This window comes from Taudactylus pleione, unplaced genomic scaffold (assembly GCF_031769625.1).
Source record: "Taudactylus pleione unplaced genomic scaffold, aTauple2 ptg000353l, whole genome shotgun sequence".
Lineage (NCBI taxonomy): Eukaryota > Metazoa > Chordata > Amphibia > Anura > Myobatrachidae > Taudactylus > Taudactylus pleione.
In genome coordinates this window covers 1,937,779-1,956,301 of record NW_028284754.1, presented here as the reverse complement: position 1 = coordinate 1,956,301, position 18,523 = coordinate 1,937,779, and the positions used below count along the sequence as shown (strand labels likewise).

Here is an 18,523-nt window from a genome sequence, read left to right as displayed (position 1 = left end):
GCAATTAAGGATGTGGGAGCAGGAGAGTGAATGGAGGAAAAGGAATTGTGCTTGTTGGGAGTTGAATGCATACGTAAAGGAGTGAGAGAAGGATTTCAATGGAGGAAGAGGTTTAGTGTACTATTAGAGCAGCATGGAGAAATAAGGAGGTTGTAAAATGGATAAAGAATAAAAAAGTAGGATCAGACTTGGTTGAAGAATCATGGACAATTAAGGATGTGGAGGAAGATAAGTGCATGATAATAGCAGAATGGAGAAGTAAGGGTGTGGGAATAGGGTAGAAACTATAGGAAAAGGTGCAGTGCTACGTGGGAGCAGCATGGAGAAGTACAGATGTGTCCTTATACATCTAACCTGAATATGTCATATGGCACGAGATGCCTGGCATGAGTGAATTGCTAGCGCTGGGCATCTTTTAACTAGAAAAATGCATCTTAGTCACTATTTGATGTACTAGGAGACTTATTCTGATTAATTTGATATATGGCACTTTTATAACTGTGTGCGACTGAGTCTGTAAATGAGGCACAGTGGAGCTTGGTGTGGGAAAAAAGCTGCAGCTTCTACATCATAGCACTCTGTATACAGATTCAGTGACTCAGTCACACACAGATGAGATGTAAAAGTGTCATGTATCAAATTAATCAGCAGTCTCATGGTGCATCCTAGATGCATTTTTTTGGTTAAAAACAGCTGGCGCTAGCAGAGTTGCAGGGGACCTGGTGCCCAAGAGGGGCTGTTTGCACGACTGCAGAAAGAATGTATGAGGACAAATCTGTAAGGGGAAGGAGAATAAAGAATGGAGGAAAAAGAGCAGAGCAAGGTCCAAGTTGCATAGAGAAGTAATGTAGTAGGAGAAGGTAAGGGAGTGGGAACAGTATAGAGCATGGAGGAAGAGGAGCAGTGAATGGTGGTAACTGCATAGAGAAGAGGAGCAGTGAATGATGGTAATTGCTTAGAGAAGAGGAGCAGTGTATTGTTGTAGCAGCATGGAGACGTAAGGGGGTGAAAACAGGATAGAGAATAAAAAAGTAAAATCAGCCATGTTGGGTTCCGGATAGGGAATGGTGGAATAGGAGCAATACATGTTGGAACCTGCATGGAGAAGTAAGGGTGCTGGGCAGGATAAAGAATGAAAGAAGAGCATGGTAGGAACAGCATGGAATGTAACAGTGTGGTCTCAGGATAGAGAATGGAGAAAAAAAAGAAATGCATTGTGGTAGTTGCATGGAGAAGTAAGGGAGTGGCAGAAGGATGGCGATGGAGGAAAGTAGCAGTGTACTGTTGTAGCTGCATGGAGAAGTAAGGGGATGGGTGAATAGAGAATAGAAATGGAGGATCCGCCACAGTGGGAGCAGCATGAACAGGTTATTTTATGGGAGCAGGATGGGGAATTGAGGAAGAGGAGCAGAGCATGGTGGGAACAGCTAGGAGAAGTAAGGGAGCGAGAACAGTATAGGTAATGGAGGAAAATGTTCAGTCTTTGTTAGGAACAGCATGAAGAAATAAGGGTTTGGGAGCTGAAATAAAGAGTAGCAGCATTGCATGGTGGGATCAGGATATACACTATAAGTTAGGCAGAAAAGTAGTGAAATGTTAGTAACAATTTTGGGAACCTATATATTTTTTGGTGCATCTCATTCACAGTTGTATTTAGTGTGTATCATTACACAGTTGTATTGTTGTGCCACATACACAGGGATATTTGTTTTGCCTTATACACAGGAGTATCTTTTTTGCCTCATACACAGGTGTATCTCATACACAGGCATATCTGATGTGTCTCATACACAGGTGTATCTGGTGTGTCTCATACACAGGCGTATCTGGTGTGTCTCATACACAGGCGCACAGTATCTGGTGTGTCTCATACACAGGTGTATCTGGTGTGTCTCATACACAGGCGCACAGTATCTGGTGTGTCTCCTACACAGGCGCAGAGTATCTGGTGTGTCTCCTACACAGGTGTATCTGGTGTCCAGGCGTGTCTGGTGTGTGCCATACACAGGTGTATCTGGTGTCCAGGCATATCTGGTGTGTCTCATACACAGGTGTTTCTGTTGTATATCATACACTAGTGTATCTGTTGTGTCTCATACACAAGTGTATCTGGTGTGTCTCATACACAGGCATATATGGTGTGTCTCATACACAGGCGTATAGGGTGTGTCTCATACACAGGCATATATGGTGTGTCTCATACACAGGTGTGTCTCATACACTGGTGTATATGGTGTGTCTCATACACTGGTGTAAATGGTGTGTCTCATACACAGGCATATCTTGTGTGTCTCATACACTGGCATATAATGTACATGCTTTTATAAACATAACTTTATGTACTCTTTAGCTGGACAATTCTCTCTGGTGACTGCCAATACTTCATTATTCATTGGCCCCTTAACATTGTATTATTAATGGTGGCCCCTTCATGCCTCAGTCGGACACTGATGAGATTAAGTCAAGTGGTGTACTGTACTTTCAGTTGGATCACTTTTAGAACACATTACTACCTATAAGTGTGGTTACTAGATTATTGCACGGGCATGCCAATAGCAATCATTCACTAATCATATTTACCAATGTGTACAATAATATAATTTTATTAATTTCAACTGGATTTTAATCTCACCAGGGAGATGTTTTGGGTCAATTCACACAGCGATTTCAGGCCAGCTGCTCAAATTCACCGCTGAAGAGTCAATCTAAATTGCATAATGCATTCTATAATAAAATACATCATGGTATATAGGTCTCCCAGCCAATTAAACATTTTGATAATGAGTTTTTTTGATACTGTCCTTTAACCAATATAGTTAGTGTACAGTACAAGGATAAAAAAAATATTCTATCAAATTAAAATACAATTTTAATGCAGGCCACTATCTAGAATGCTACTGATTATTATATTACATTGTGGCATATTTTATCAACACAATTCAGCTGTTTTCAGATGATTACCACAAAATGTATTCCCAGGATGTAAGAAGGAGTCACTTTACTGCAGCAACTATAGAAGTAATTTGGTCTGGTCCCTCCATTTTTGATCAAAAAGGTTTCTATGGGGGCTGCAAAATGGTGAAAGCACTGAGCTCGCAAAAGCTAATTATTCTGATGTCTGGCCCCTGATAGCTAATGCCATCTTTAGATGGAGTTAGCCATTGTAGCCTACAGTATAGACTACATTCTCACATATTTTGCATGGTCTGGTAAGAATGCTGTTTACAATCCTGGATGTAATGTGATCACTGTAGCATTATACGGCAATAAAAAATATATAATAATCGGTGCTACAGTAAATCACGAATATAGATAAATATGCCCCTATATTTTATTTGGAAACATATTTTGTCTTCAGAAAATGTGTAGTGTTATAAAAGAGAAATATAATAATTTGATACTTACATGAAATATTGACAGCTGAAAGAAAAAGAAAAACAAGAAATTAATTGTTTGATGATGCAGTAAATATTGTAATTGATTCAGGGCCAGATATAGAGGTGGACGCAAATCACATCACATCGGAGAAATGATGCTAACGCCTCAGCCGCTGAATTTTGCACATAAACGCCCACCGCCTGCATCTCAAATACACCGCTCTTACAAAGACGCACCATCAGAGGCACATCGGCTCAGAAAGTCCATTGGAGCTAGTTAATGCTGTGTGCAATGTAAAGCAGCCACTCTAATTCACACTCCGGCGGACTGGATGTTGAAGTCCGTATATATATATATATATATATATATATATATGTAAAGGAAGAGAGAGCACTCACCAATCTTCATACAGTGGGTAGGCAACTTTAATTATTCATAATATCACCTCAGACAATATGTACAGTCGATGTTTTGGGCCCCTCAGTGCCCTTTGTCAAGACCAGAATGTCACATCCCGCATCATCCAAGCAACAAGTGTTGCAACTGATCGACTGCTTGCCCCGTTTTGTAGGCGGGGTGGTGGGTGGCTACACAAATGGAGGCATTCCCAAGCGAACGCCTGCCATTTTGTGGACGGCCGCACTGACATCAGCAGTGATGTCAGTGGGGAGCTTCCTGCTCGATCAGAGCAGGAAGCTCCCTGGGGCTTGCGGTTGCCAAGACCCAACCTTAGGGTCTCATCGCAAGCCCCGATGGTCGTGATGGTCTTGACCATTGCGACCATCACCCTGGTCGGTCGCTAAGGCTGTGGGTGTTAACCCACAGCTTAGCTAGCGACCAGAAGGCCGCACTAAAAAAAAGAAGCGGCCGCCCTCATTCAGAACGAGCGGTCGCTTCTTGCGACCGCCTCTGAATGAGGGCCAATATTCCGTATCACATGTACACACTTTTGTCGGTAGCCAGTTAACTTACCAGCATATTTTTGGATTGTGGGAGGAAACCCTCGCAAGTATGGGGAGAATATACAAACTCCACACATTCCCTTGAAGGGAATCGAGCCAAATACTTCTGTGCTGTGATGCAGATATATACTGGTAGGTTAATAAAAATATAGAGAAACTTGCACTCCAAATCAATAATGCAGCACAATAACAATAGAGTGGTCACACACAACTATTAGTCTTGTAGAGGAAAAAGTACTTGCAATTGCGCGCACCCTCCGGGGTTATAGGATACTAAAATATATCTTCCTTAATCATCTCTCTTTATAGTCCTTAACATTTTCTCTTTCTTCTTATTTTCTCCACTTTTCCCTTTCTTGATGGTGTTTTTACTGAATCCTTGGAAGAATGTCAGTATTTCCTCTCCGTATATGAGTATAAATATAAAAAATGATAAGGGTATATATAGTGCAGTAGGTTTAATACGTGTAGTTAAAACATCCAAAAATTAGCAACAATCTTAGCCACAAACAATTAGGTAAAGCAGCATACCAGATAGAATGGGGTGTTCACATAACACACCCTACCAAGCATATACAAAAGTATTGCCAGCAACCTCCTGGGTATAGGCACAGGGAATCCTTCAGAGTCAATGACTTGCTTCACCTGGGTTACTGCCCTCCTTCACTCAACAACATGTTTTGGCACTGTGGGTCTTTGTGAAGGTGTAACTCTCTAGTGGACTCTTCTTCTTCTATTTATACCCTTATCTCCTCTCCTATTGGTTATTACCTCCTGTTGACCCAATTTGCATAAATCACCTGTTGTCACTATTTGCATAAATCACCGGGTGTAATAACTTACACTCACACTCCTCACGCTATAGGTGTCTCGGGGGTATTAAATGTATATTCTGGGCTGTTCAAATGTCCTCCATCATGTGTTCTTGCATGCGTTCCACTGTGTGGAATGGACGTTACTTCCTGTTTCTGGTCATGTCTTTGTGACTCACCCCCTTCCATATAACGTTCCGTGCATCCTTCAACAAAGGGTACATGTGTCGGTATTGCCTAGGTGATTTTCAATAACAAAAACCCCTCATCCTACGTGATTCCATATCCGGGGATGAGTCGAGCGGCTCCATTGCCATGGTAGCCTCCGGACTCCTGCTGATGGAAAAATAGCTAGTTGTTCCCCTATCTATCATGGGTGGTGTAAAAAGGTGCTCTATATCTAGGGGTGGTAGAGTCTCACAGTATCTAAATCACAGTGTTCTTAGTCAACATCTATAAACACAATATTAAATATATAAAAGACATAATAAGATATACATAAAAAATCTGTATGAATGAAAAAGGGGTAAAATTCATAAAAACCATTTTAACTCAAATTCTATATTTAATCCCCTAGGAACCAATATGCTCAATTCATATATCCATTGCATTTCTGTCTGTGCCAACATCTGTTTTAAGTTATCAACTCTCCAGTTATTCTGTATTAACTTGATGCCTATAACACTTTTCAATGACTGGCACCTCTTATTATGGCATTCTTTAAAATGTTTCAACAATGAATGATTCTCAAAGCCATATTTTATGTTCCGAAGGTGTTCTGCGAAGCGTCCTTTCAGCAACACACGATGGAGGACATTTGCATAGCCAGAATATACGTTTACTACCACCGAGACACCTATAGTGGGAGGGGTGTGAGGGTAAGTTATTATACCCGGTGATTTATGCAAATAGGAACAACAGGTGATTTATGCAAATTGGGACAACAGGAGGTAATTACCAATAGGAGAGGAGATAAGGCTATAAATAGGAGAAGAGGCCACTAGAGAGTTAAACCTTCACAAAGGCCCACAGTGCCAAAACATGTTGGTGAGTGAAGGAGGGCAGTAACCCAGGTAAAGCAAGCCATTGACTCTGAAGGATTCCCTGTGCCTATACCCAGGAGGTTGCTGGCAATACTTTTGTATATGCTTGGTAGGGTGTGATATGTGAACACCCCATTCTATCTGGTATGCTGCTTTACCTATTATTTGTTTGTGGCTAAGATTGTTGCTAATTATTGGATGTTTTAATTACACGTATTATTAAACCTACTGCTCTATATATACCCTTTTCACCATTTTTTATATTTATACTCATATACGGAGAGGAAACACTGACATTCTTCCAAAGATTCGGTAAAAACATCATCAAGAAAGGGAAAAGTGGAGAAAATAAGAAGAAAGAGAAAATGTTCATGACTATAAAGAGAGAGGATTAAGGAAGAGATATTTTGGTATCCTATTACCCCGGAGGGTGCGCGCAATTGCAAGTACTTTTTCCTCTACAAATACTGGTAGGTTAATTGGCTCCCAACAAAAAATAATCCTAGTGTATATGTGTGTACATGTGGTAGGGTATATAGATTGTATATAGATCGTTAGCTCCACTAGGGCACTACTCGGAAACCCCCCCTCTGTGCGTGCCTGCCTCATAACACCACTTGAATTGGAATAAACATCCTAATTGTGGGACAGTCCTAGAAAAAAAAAAAAAAGGCTGTACTTCCAAAAGCGGGAAGGTGTACGCTGACCCCTGGGTTTTGGTTTTGGATCTGGATGCAGCTTTGTGTTTTGGTTTTAATTTCGATTTTGCAAAAGCACCCTCAAGTGTTTTGATTTTGGATATGGATTTTTTTTTTAAGTGATAAAAACTGTTTCAAACTGCTAAAATCAGGTAATTTATGCAATCTAAAACCCTAAAATCAGATATAAAATCCAAATTCTGAATCACTGAAAGTTCAGAACTGCTACTCAGATTTATTTGGATCTCTTCAGATTAGAACTGCGACTCAGATCTGTCTGGATTCACGGAATTCAGGAGGATTCAGTTTTCTGGAGAACCGAACAGCATATCTCTAGTTGGTAAGTACAGTATGGTATTAGAGAAAGCTTTTATCTTTGTTATGTTAACATACCATATTTATGTACTGTAATAGTACATTCATACACTCAATTTCTATATAACCGACTATATAGAAAAGAAGAGTGTAATATTTTTCATGTCATTAGATAACCCCATGACTGATGATAACATTATTTACAAATGTTGTTTTTCATGTTTTTTGACAGAGACACAATATAAAAATATTAAAACTGTATCTAATCTTTAGATAATAGTACAATACCTGTAAACCCTTCCACGCGTACAGAATAATGACTGCCTGCATAGGTAATTATAGTGAATGTTCCTGCTTCTGGATTGTTCACTAGGTACGTAGAGCCCCAATCCTCTGAGACAATTGTTTTCATTTCAAGAGGAAAAGCTGCAAGGGATAAATACCCATTTTATAGCAAGTAATTTATAAGACAAACAGTATTTTATGAGGTCCTGGAAACAGAATAAAATTAATCCTGTTACTTACAGTCAGGCCCAAGAACTTGTATGGAATAGATGACACCATCCGTGGTTATTAATAGTGCAGTAAAATAATCTTCAACAGAGAAGTTCCCAGAATTACTGCCAGCATTATACTCCGCAGAGAACAGATGCTCTGAGCTGTTTACAGGTCTTGAAAGTGTGAAGTCCAAGTAATTAAATACCTGCAACAAATGAAGTTCATTATGGGATGAAACATTCCATTATTAGCTCTACAAAATAGGCAAAAAGGTGACATCCACACCAAATTAAGTTAAAGTATACAGTGGACAAATCATTCTGCAATAAAGAATGTCTCATATTTACCTCAATCTATGTGTAGTATGTACTATGATGTCATACTGTATATTACCCTGTGGTGTACTGTGTCATTATATGCAGTAGTGGTATGTATTATCAGATAGGACAAAATTAAAATGTTTAATTTCATTGTGAATCAGTTGGAACAGAGTAGCACTGCTGGGTGAAAGTAAAACAGTTTTTATGTTAATAAAATATTATTTGCTGTTTTGGTTAATCCAAACATTAGTAGATTAATTACTTTATTCAGTTGTGAAAGATCAACTTGAAAAACGTGTCCAAAACTGGCAGCTGCAATATTCCGATAAACAAGGAAATCTGCATCATTAATGCTCCCGCAAAGTCCGGTGATGAGGAAGAAAATCTGGTTAAAAAAAATCCAAACAATTTAAATGTTTATTGAATGAAGACAACAGTTTGCTCAGAAACCAAAATGATTGTTCCTAAAGGAGCTTAACTAGCAAGGTAGACCTAATATATAGAATTGAATATAAAGTATATGGGATTCTTTACTTAGTAGATTATAGGCTGCAGAGAAGCTGACTTATCCCAAAAATTCCAGTAACAATAAACCAGGAAATGACAAACCTGAGTAGATACTACTAGGAAAATCTAAAATGAATTATAATTTTTTAGAATATATAAAGATCTATACATATAAACTAGAATTGGGGGTTCGAATCGAGTCCAGGCTCAGATCACTTTTGGGGCTCTGAGTAGAACCTAGTTCTGGCTCGTGTCTGCTGTAGGTTCAGAACTTGGATTTAAAAACTGAATCTTGGGTTTTGGATTGCATATAAACAGGTCCAAATTACATGATTTTAGCTGTTTTTATCAATTTTTAAAGCAATCTGAAACCAAAACCAAATGCAAACCAAAACACTTGAGGGTGGTTTCTGAACATTTCCTTGCCACTGTGTGGTATATGACATTTTGGAAAGTTTCTGTTTTTTTTCAGGAAACATTCAATTTTTTATTAGAGGTGATGTTTTTTTCTTTTACATTGTGAAATATTGTTTTAATTTCAGGTGCCCTGTCTTAAACTCTCTAAGCCTTTGAGCACAGGCTTTAGTACATGTTGAAGTACTAGCATCATCATGACTGGCAATAGCCACAGCACTAGTACTTGGTTGTTGCTCCTGCTCTTCTATCGACTCACTGTAATCCATATCCAATCACAGTGATTATAATATTAACACGGTGGAAGAGCACCTACTGAACATTATTGTTTAACACAGTATAACTGCCTGGTCTGCTTGAATGCACACAAGTTTCATAAAAGTACAAATATTTTTTTCTTAAAAAAAAAAAGAGAGACCTCCCATTGCATCTCACAGTACTAATATTAAAGCGGTGGTACAGCACCTACTCAGCATTATTGTTTAACACAGTACAACTGCATGGCCTGCTTGAACACATACAAGTTTTATAAAAATACAAATAAGCTTTTTATTTTTTTTTTTTAAATAAGACACTTCACACTGTGTCTCACAGCATTGATATTAACAGCCACTTCACAGATATTAACAGCCACTTCACACTACAGCTCACAGTGCTGATAATAAGTTTAGTTTGTTTACGTCTTTTTTTAACAAATGACCACATGATCACAAAATACACTGCTCCTAAATGGCTTATTTTTAATGAAACACATAGTGCCCCTTTAAAATGAAGACACAATGGTAATGGCATTTTATATGAATGAATGACAGACACAGTGCCTTTACTAGCTTTAGCCATGGTTTATGTATAGTGCTCCAAATGTATATACAGTATATTATTATATGTATTCCACAATGGACAAAAAAGCGGTGGTGCAATACTTCATACATACATATAACTATCAACTATCCACTAAATATAAAAACAAATATCATACACACTATGGAGCTGTATCAATTAGGTTCCCAGTCATAGATAATTGCTATAGTATGGTCCAATTCAATAACCATAGGCCAGCACTTAATTAATGAAAACATATCAAAAGCAAACTTTTATTTCTCTTCAGTGCAATGATAAAATGGGTACTTAACAGCATATTCAACAGCAGCATCATCATGAATGATGGATGACAAGATGATAACAAAAGCAACTTTCTTATGAGCACACAATTTGACTATGGAGCGTAGCTAACACTAAAAGGCAGTCACCGGTGAGAGAGCATCCTATGATTCACCATACACTGGAACCAAAGCATAATAACCTCATGCACACACCATGGGGAAAATGTAATAGCCTGGGCGAAGCAAGAATCAGCATCAGTGAGTTTCTAGTGAGTCTGCCCAATGTTTTAAAGGGGCAAACATCTAAAAGGCAAAACCAGGTCAATTATGCATTTTAAATGATTTCTCCTTTAAAAAATTAGGCACACTCGCTATAAACTCGCCGATGCCTGCTACCTCTGAGGAAACTGCCAGACGGATAGGCAGAGAAACGTGTTAGGTTAGCCTACTTCCCTTGCTGTTACCATCACCTATTGTCTCACTAACCTCACCGCTGAATAAGTCACAACTACCGGTCAAACACTACGGTGAGTGGGAGACCAGGTGCAGGCTTTTGTACATTACGGTGAGCGGGATACCAAGGTCAGCAGACCTCACCCCCCAGTCTGTCTCCTCTAGACACATCGGAGACCTGAGCCACCTAATAGCCATTCACGGGCACACAGCCGGCTTTCATCTACCGTAGTGAGTGGGATATTTTTTGCCAGCAGATATCTTTCCCTCAGCTTGTCTTTTCAGGATACTACAGAGACCGCTAACAGCCGGCTTGTACTTACTGCACTAAACGGGACACCTGCCAGCAGGAACCCTTTCCCGCAGTCTGTCTTTCCAGGATACTTTGGCAGGGCCGAAACTAGGATATCTGTCACCTAGTGCAAGGCAGCAATTTTCCCTTCCTGTACCTGGATTTTGTCCTTGCTCCTCCATAAGGCAGTACACTAGCCAAACGTCCCTGGTATAGCGACTTACATTATTCCACACACCATAATGCCCATTACACATTATGCCACACACTGTAATGCCTATTACCAAAGAGCCACTTACATATTTGCCCGACACCATTTTGTGCCCCACAGTAAGGCTTCTAATTACTTTAAAATTACCTGCTTGTTGCCAGGGGGTTCCGCGCTCATTGCCAGGGGGTTTCACGCTCATTGCCAGGGGGTTTCACGCTCATTGCCAGGGGGTTTCACGCTCGTTGCCAGGGGGTTCCACGCTAGTTGCCAGCGGGTTTCACGGGAGAAGATGCAACTTTCAGCATCTTCTCCTGACACTTGCGCTGGCCTAACAGACACTAGAGGTCCAGTAGGATCTCTAGTGTCTGTCTCCTCCTCGGCGGTGCCCATTTTTGGATGGCCATTTTCAGCAGAGTCCATGCGGACGGCTAGTCCGCATGGACTCTGCTGAAAATGGCCATCCAAAAATGGCCACCGCCAAGGAGGAGACAGACACTAGAGGACCAGTAAGGACCTCTAGCATCTGTGTCCTCCTTGGCGGCGGCCATTTTTGGATTGCCGTTTTCTGAATCTGCAGCCCCCAAGCCAGTGAAGCCACCGTGAGTATGCTTTTTATTCACCCCCTGCATTCTGGCACCCGGTGCGCGTGCACCTCTAGCCCCCCCCTAGTTGCGGCCCTGACTTTGGAGATTGAGAGACTTGCCAGCAATTCACGGGCATTAGCCTGCCTTCACACTGCTCAAGAGTGGCAATCTGGACAATGCCATCTGCTCACACCGTCATGTGTTTGGGAAAATGAAATAATATATATACAACCAATAACCAGATAAGTGACCATTCTTATTAATTCTGGTGAATATTTGGATATTGAATACTTTGTTTGCACTATCAGCTACTGCTAATTTGCAACATATTAACAGGATACAACTTAAAGAATCAGTGGTTGACCATTTTTTTACAAACTCTATTTGTTGTTTTTTAATACCACTTGCAATTGCATCTTTATTTTATATTTTTTAATTCTTTTTCTTTTTATTTTTTAAAGTGATCGATCATTTATTGTCATAACATTTTTTCCTTTTTGTTATATGTTCATAAACATATGTCTTTTATCATTAATTAATATTTATAATTGTATGTACATACATCTGGACTTTGAGACGAATATCCATGTGAATTGTATTATCATTTAATAGTTGTTGGATATTGTCAATTACTCCACGCTTATTATTACTTTTTGATTTATTTATTCATAGTTATTTTCAATGTTATATTAAATATTATTTCATCTTCAATTCCTATCTGTGCTCCCTATTTTTTATTTATCTTTCCTTTTAGGGGTAGCCATCCCCTTGGTGAGCTGTATTTAGTTATTGATTAATCGCAGCGCCCTTCATCTTTGTGTATATAATCAATGTTTTAAAGGGGCAAACATCTAAAAAGGCAAAACCAGGTCGATTATACATTTTAAATGATTTCCTCTTTAAAAAATTAGGCACACTCGCTGTAAACTTGCCGATGACTGCTTCGCGCAGGTTATTACATTTACCCCCATACTGTATGTGGAACCAAAGATATACTTTTTTGTTCACAGAGGATCAGATCAAGGTTCCACTGTCCCGGAAGTACAGTACAGTACAGTAGAAATTAGTAGACCAATAGTGGACATTAACACTGTTCATTTGCCTTTGGTGACCACTTCCTCTCTGTAGGTAAACATCACCTAGGCAACCAAATCACCTTGGAAACCAATGACAACTTCACATGTATTAGGCTATATAGTAAGCCAATAATATCTGTATTAATAACACATGTTATCTAGATGACCATTATCTCTTTACAAACACTTATTAAACTAAGATTATTTTTTATCAAACAATATAATAAGAAAAGGGAAGCTGTTTGTGTAAATCTGAATTACCCTAGTGCTGTCTATTAGTATAACAAATAAAAATGGATAGACAGTGATACCCCTTTCACATTGCTAACCTGGGTCGCACGCAAGATTTTCCACATTGGTGCATTGTGGGTGCAAACCTGGAGAGACCCCTTTCAGACTGGTGGCCCAACCAGACAATCGCCGCCATCATGTGTCAGCCTGGGACATAGAGATGAGATCATCTCCAAGCAGCGACTCTTCCTATTATATGAACAGGTCCCTGGTCGCATCGCACCTGTGTTTAACCCTACTTGTTACCCGGACTGAAATGCTGTGTTATTTCAACTTTGCCCTTTCGCACTGCACAACAGCCTGGGCTATTGTGCGTTCACAATAAATAACCCAAGTTATTGCTGGCAGTGTAAAAGGGGTATGATAGAAAAGCATATACAGTAACAAATGTAAACAAATACAGACAATGCAAAAACACAAAATATATAAATATTCAAATAGTCGGTAAGCATCTATTCACACATGGATGAAACATACCGATATGTTCAAAGTGTGTTATAGAAAGCATGTGAAACTTAATTCTTCTAATCCTCCTGTAGCTAGTGTTTGTCGCTGGTTAATCCACAGTCACAGGATTCTATTTTAGTCTCTCTCTTTTTGATGAAACATGATAAAATAGCATGAACTTAAAGTCCATAATGAAGTTATATCTCAACAGGTGGAATGCTGTGGTCTAAACTTGTATTTGCCTTTTTAATAGAAGACCTGTGTATATCAATTGTTACTTTCAGCATTCTTACAGTTTTGCCAGTGTAAATCAGCTTGCATGGACATGTTATTGCATAACTTTCATATATGGTCTCACAATATTATATGAAATCTGAGATATACAAGAACACAGGAGATAAACTGAATACTTGAACACAGGATATGAACTAAATACTTAAACACAGGAGATGAACCGAATAATTGAACACAGGAGATGAACTGAATACTTAAGGTCCATCTGAGAGTTAACTAGTAATTAGCATGAATGCTGAAACCACAGTAACACAGGGAAGCTGCAAGAGAGCTAAGCAGCACACTAAAAAACAACACAAGAATAGAGACATGAAAAACTGGAGTACTGAGAGAGAGCTAAAGTAACACACTAGAGAATTAGCATGGCAGCTAATACAAGTAACACTGGAGAACAGTGAGTAGGTTGAAGCAACACACTGAGGAAATAACACAGAGAGACACAGGTGAATAACACAGACATTGGAACAGCAAAGCTGAACAGCAATTCCCTGTTCCTGGAGTCAGACTAAATACCCCTGGGTAGCTGGTCATTGGATGAGAGGATCAGCTAAGTGACCACAGGACTACCATTGGGAGAGACTAGTCACGTGATATGGACCAACATGGCTGCTCTCATGCCCGGCACCCTGGGAATCAGGATGTATGCACGGAAGCCCTAGCAGACCTCAGGGAGAATACTCAGTCACCACTCACCTCCACTCCCAGTGACTGAACACCTAAGCCCAAGTACGTCGGCGTGGAGGTGAGTAGTGGACTGATGTGAATGAGATATTCTCTGTAAAACACTGCAGAATATGTGTGCGCTATATAAATAACTGGTAATAAATAAATAGTGGCCAATCCTAGGCTGCATCCTAACACCTCCCCTGCATGTGCCATGTAGGTGTTAGCCTTAATTCATGGGTTAATATCTGGGTATGTGATTATGGGCCTGATTCAGAGGTGAATGCAATGCCAATGTTCACACAGTTGCACTGCACATGCATCAAGTTACATTATCATCAGCGGTCATTGTGACTATTTTGCCACAATGTGATTAACAGTCAGGTAGCAATTGGAGGTTGTAATGGGGGAGTGGTGGCAAAAAGGCAGGCATGTCGCTACCTTTTTCAGGGCATGTCAGAGACTAAGACTACAATCTCATAAGCAGAACACATGGCTCCAGCAGCTCAGTTCCCATAGCCATTCTGCTGGACAGTAGGATTACTTGGCATCCATCTTTGTATGCAAACACTTGTATTTGTGTAGCATCTGGTGTCTCAATACAAATCTAGGTGTCTGTAACATTTGCATATTCTTGCACATGTGCTGCATACACTGATGCATACACTGATGCAGCAGCGACAGCATTTTCATCCATTTCTGAATCAAGCCCTATATTTTTAATGCTTAAACTGTTTTTATAGCAGAACATTGGGGGTTATTGGCACACTTGTCCCAAATGGGAAGAGAGAGGAGATTGCTGCTACTGACCAGCAGCAACATCCTTCCCCAGAACAGCACACCCTGCTATGTGCTTGGCTGCAGGCAGTCTAATGAGACTTCTGACACTGAACAGCAGTGTTCTCTCTCTCCCTGCATGATGTGCTGCTGTGGCTGCACAGTACTATCCCTGCGTTGACTGGCTAAGGGCTGGTTGACACTATGGTGGTTGACACCCATGCCAAATGTCCCCCCTTTCGATAGTGCCAACAGCCCTGGTGAAGCTTAGTGCAGGTTAGTGGAAATTTGTTGAAACCTCATGCTCTTTGTGCCTCTGATTTTGTCCACTATCAGCCAATCTATTCTTAGAGGTACAGGGCCTTTTTTAAAAAATGTTTGTGTATTTTCGCATTAAACAATAAAAAAATCTGCACAGACCTTATGGATATTTATAGTAAGCCTGGAGATTCAATATTATAATTTTTTTTTCATAAAGTCTTTATATTCAAAAATAAGATTTTTACAGTATACAAATACAATCAACACAGAGGGACAAAACAGTATACCAAAATCATCAATCAACATGTAAATGGAAAGGAATCGAAAAGTGAGAGCAGAAAAATAATAAATGTTAGTAAGGGTTGGGTAAGGGTGAGGGGTAAATATGATGCAGGTAAGCAGCAAATGTGAAAAGGCTCATATACCTGGACAAATGCAAGAATTTACAATAACTGAGAAATACTCAATGGAACACTTAGGGCCAGAGTAAAGGGCCTTATATGTGGGGAAGGTCTTCAAGTTAAATCAGTCTGCCATGAACTCAGGGTAAATATCAGATGTGGGAGAGGAAAATATCATCCGTGGCCATATAAAAGTCAAGGTGTTGCCACCAATCCCAGGCCGACAGATGAGTTAAATAGCACCATCTCACCGGAAACTAATGTGACCACAAATGCTAAGAAGATTAATAAGAGGAATTCTTTAAGAGAGAGTAACTATTAAGAGATAAATATTTGAGCTATTAGGTTGCACTGTAAATTTAGCAACTCATTTAGCGACCTTTGACAAACATATCATCAACATACCAGTTATTCTCTGTACTCCACATTGAGAAATATATACGTAACCTATTATAAACAACTGTAGGCACTGTATACATTTTTAGCATATGACAGAAATACCTAACATAATAAGTTGCATCAACAGATAACTCAGTGCTGAATGCTAAGATACATTGTATCAACTGCATATACTATAGACAAACACTGAGAAACTATGTGATGTTCGCAACCCAATAATTGTAATAAAAACTTGAATATTGTATTAAAATTGCTAGTGAGAACCACACTGTTAATCCTATAGAATAACAGTTGTAGAAAAAAGGGGGTAAGGTGTGCCTATCAACCAATCAATATATATACTGTATCTTCCAAACTGGCAGCTCCAAACAAGTAGGATCTGCTACCTGCTAAATCAACAGAAATAGGAAAAAAGTGTTGGAGCGCTTGTCTGTGAAGAAAGCACAAATGATACTGTAAGATAATTTAATATACAGATCAATAAAAATAGTACACTAAAATAACAGTATCAGTGCTTTAAAATGAAACCTTCTAGCTCTAATGTCAATACAAGGTATTATCTTCCTGTGCATTGGAAATTGCAAAGATTTATTCCCCTGAAACTGTCAGTGTGGGTGGTCCACATAAGAGAAGGAAGTCTTTTTACTCCCAAGTAATAGTCAAACTAGAAGACAGCAGCCACACGGGAGCAGATGCAGAGACAGCAGTGAACTGCTGGGGAGTCGGAACGTCACGGGACAGCACCCGGACAGGTAAGCAGTGGGGTCTGATGTGGAGGTCTCCATGGTGGCTTGTGACAGTAACCCCTTCTTCATGAGTGGCCACCGGACACTTTCTTGGTTTGTGAGGAAATTTCATGTGAAATGCCTTGACTAAGCAAGGAGCATAGGAAGAGTTTATCCAAATTCATTCCTCCGGACCACAACCTTTCCAATCGATGAGGTATTGGAGACGGTTATAACGGTAACGGGAGTCCAGTATGATTTCAACCTCAAATTCCTCTCCTCATTGGGTTTGTATACTTGAGGCTTTGGGAAGAGCCTTCTGGCATCTGTTTAGAACTAGTGGCTTCAGGAGAGAGATAAGGAATTGGGCATACAAAGGAAAGGTGGTAATTTTATTTGGTAGGCAATGGGGTTAAGCACTCGGGTTATAGGAAAGGGGCCGATGAAGCGTGGAGCCAACTTCATGGAAGGAACTCGAAGTCTGAGATTATGAGTGGAGAGCCAGACCATATCTCCAGTTTGAAGATTTGGGCCCACTCGTCTCTTGCGATCTGCAAATGTTTTGTATTGAGTCGAGGCTTGGGTCATAGCAGAATAGACTTTCTTCCAGATGTCAGAGAATTTCTGGAGAGATAACTTGGCCGCCAGTACATCTAAGACTGGCAGCAGAGCGAATTCTGGAACTAGTGGGTGATGACCAAAGACCGGGAGGAAAGAAGCTGATTTACTGGTGGTATGGCAGTGATTGTTGTGGGCAAACTCAGCCCAAGGAAGAAGTTCAATTCAGGCATCTTGAGATGAGGAGATGAAGGTGCGAAGGAACTGCTCTAGATCCTGGTTAACCCTCTCGGTTTGAGTATGGTATGCAGTGGAAAACTTTAGCTTCACCCGTAGGGCCGAACAAAGTGACCTCCAGAATTTCGCCATGAACTGCACCCCCCTGTCCAAAATGATTTCTTGGGGTAGGCCATGTATTCTGAAGATCTCCTTAATGAAAGTTTGAGCAAGTAACGGTGCAGATGGCAATCTGGTTAGGGGCACGAAATGGGCCATTTTGGAAAATCTGTCCACAATAACCCAAATGGTATTATGACCTTGAGATAGAGGAAGATCAGAGATGAAGTACATTGACAAGTGGGTCCATGGTGTTAACGGAATAGCTAGTGGTTGATCTGTACAAGTGGAGCCTGTCAGGGTACCATGTGCAGGGCACACTTGACACATGATGATACATAAGACCTTACATCCCCTTTCATTGAGGGCCACCAATCGAACTGCTGGATGAATTCAAGAGTCTTGTTCATTCCCAAGTGACCAGAGAGCTGAGAAGCATGAGCCCACTGTAGTAGCTTCTTGCGGAGATGAGGAGCAACGAATGTTTTCCCAACAGGAGGAGTCGGGGTCACATTAGTAGTGGAAAAAGTAGTTGGGTCCAAGATCAGATGAGATTTTTCCATGGGAGACTCAAGACCACCCTCCATGGAACGGGAAACGAGAGTCAGCCATGCTATTTTGGGAATCAGGACGATAGGAGAGCTTAAAGTTAAATCTTGAAAAGAACATTGCCCGTCTAGCTTGTCGAGGATTAAGACAATTTGC

At 40.2% G+C, this 18,523-nt stretch overlaps 1 protein-coding gene across 3 annotated transcripts in view; it reads right to left on the bottom strand.

The window, feature by feature from the left end:
- Positions 1-18,523, bottom strand: part of LOC148508608 (uromodulin-like) — a 96,802-nt gene that overhangs the window by 27,341 nt on the left and 50,938 nt on the right. For all 3 annotated transcript variants that reach the window (XM_088444306.1, XM_088444307.1, XM_088444308.1), the window contains 4 exons: positions 8,289-8,411; positions 7,734-7,911; positions 7,497-7,634; positions 3,406-3,420 (listed from right to left, as the gene is read on the bottom strand). In XM_088444306.1, the coding sequence (XP_088300432.1) occupies positions 3,406-3,420; positions 7,497-7,634; positions 7,734-7,911; positions 8,289-8,411 (454 nt within the window). The remainder of the gene's footprint in view (positions 1-3,405; positions 3,421-7,496; positions 7,635-7,733; positions 7,912-8,288; positions 8,412-18,523) is intronic.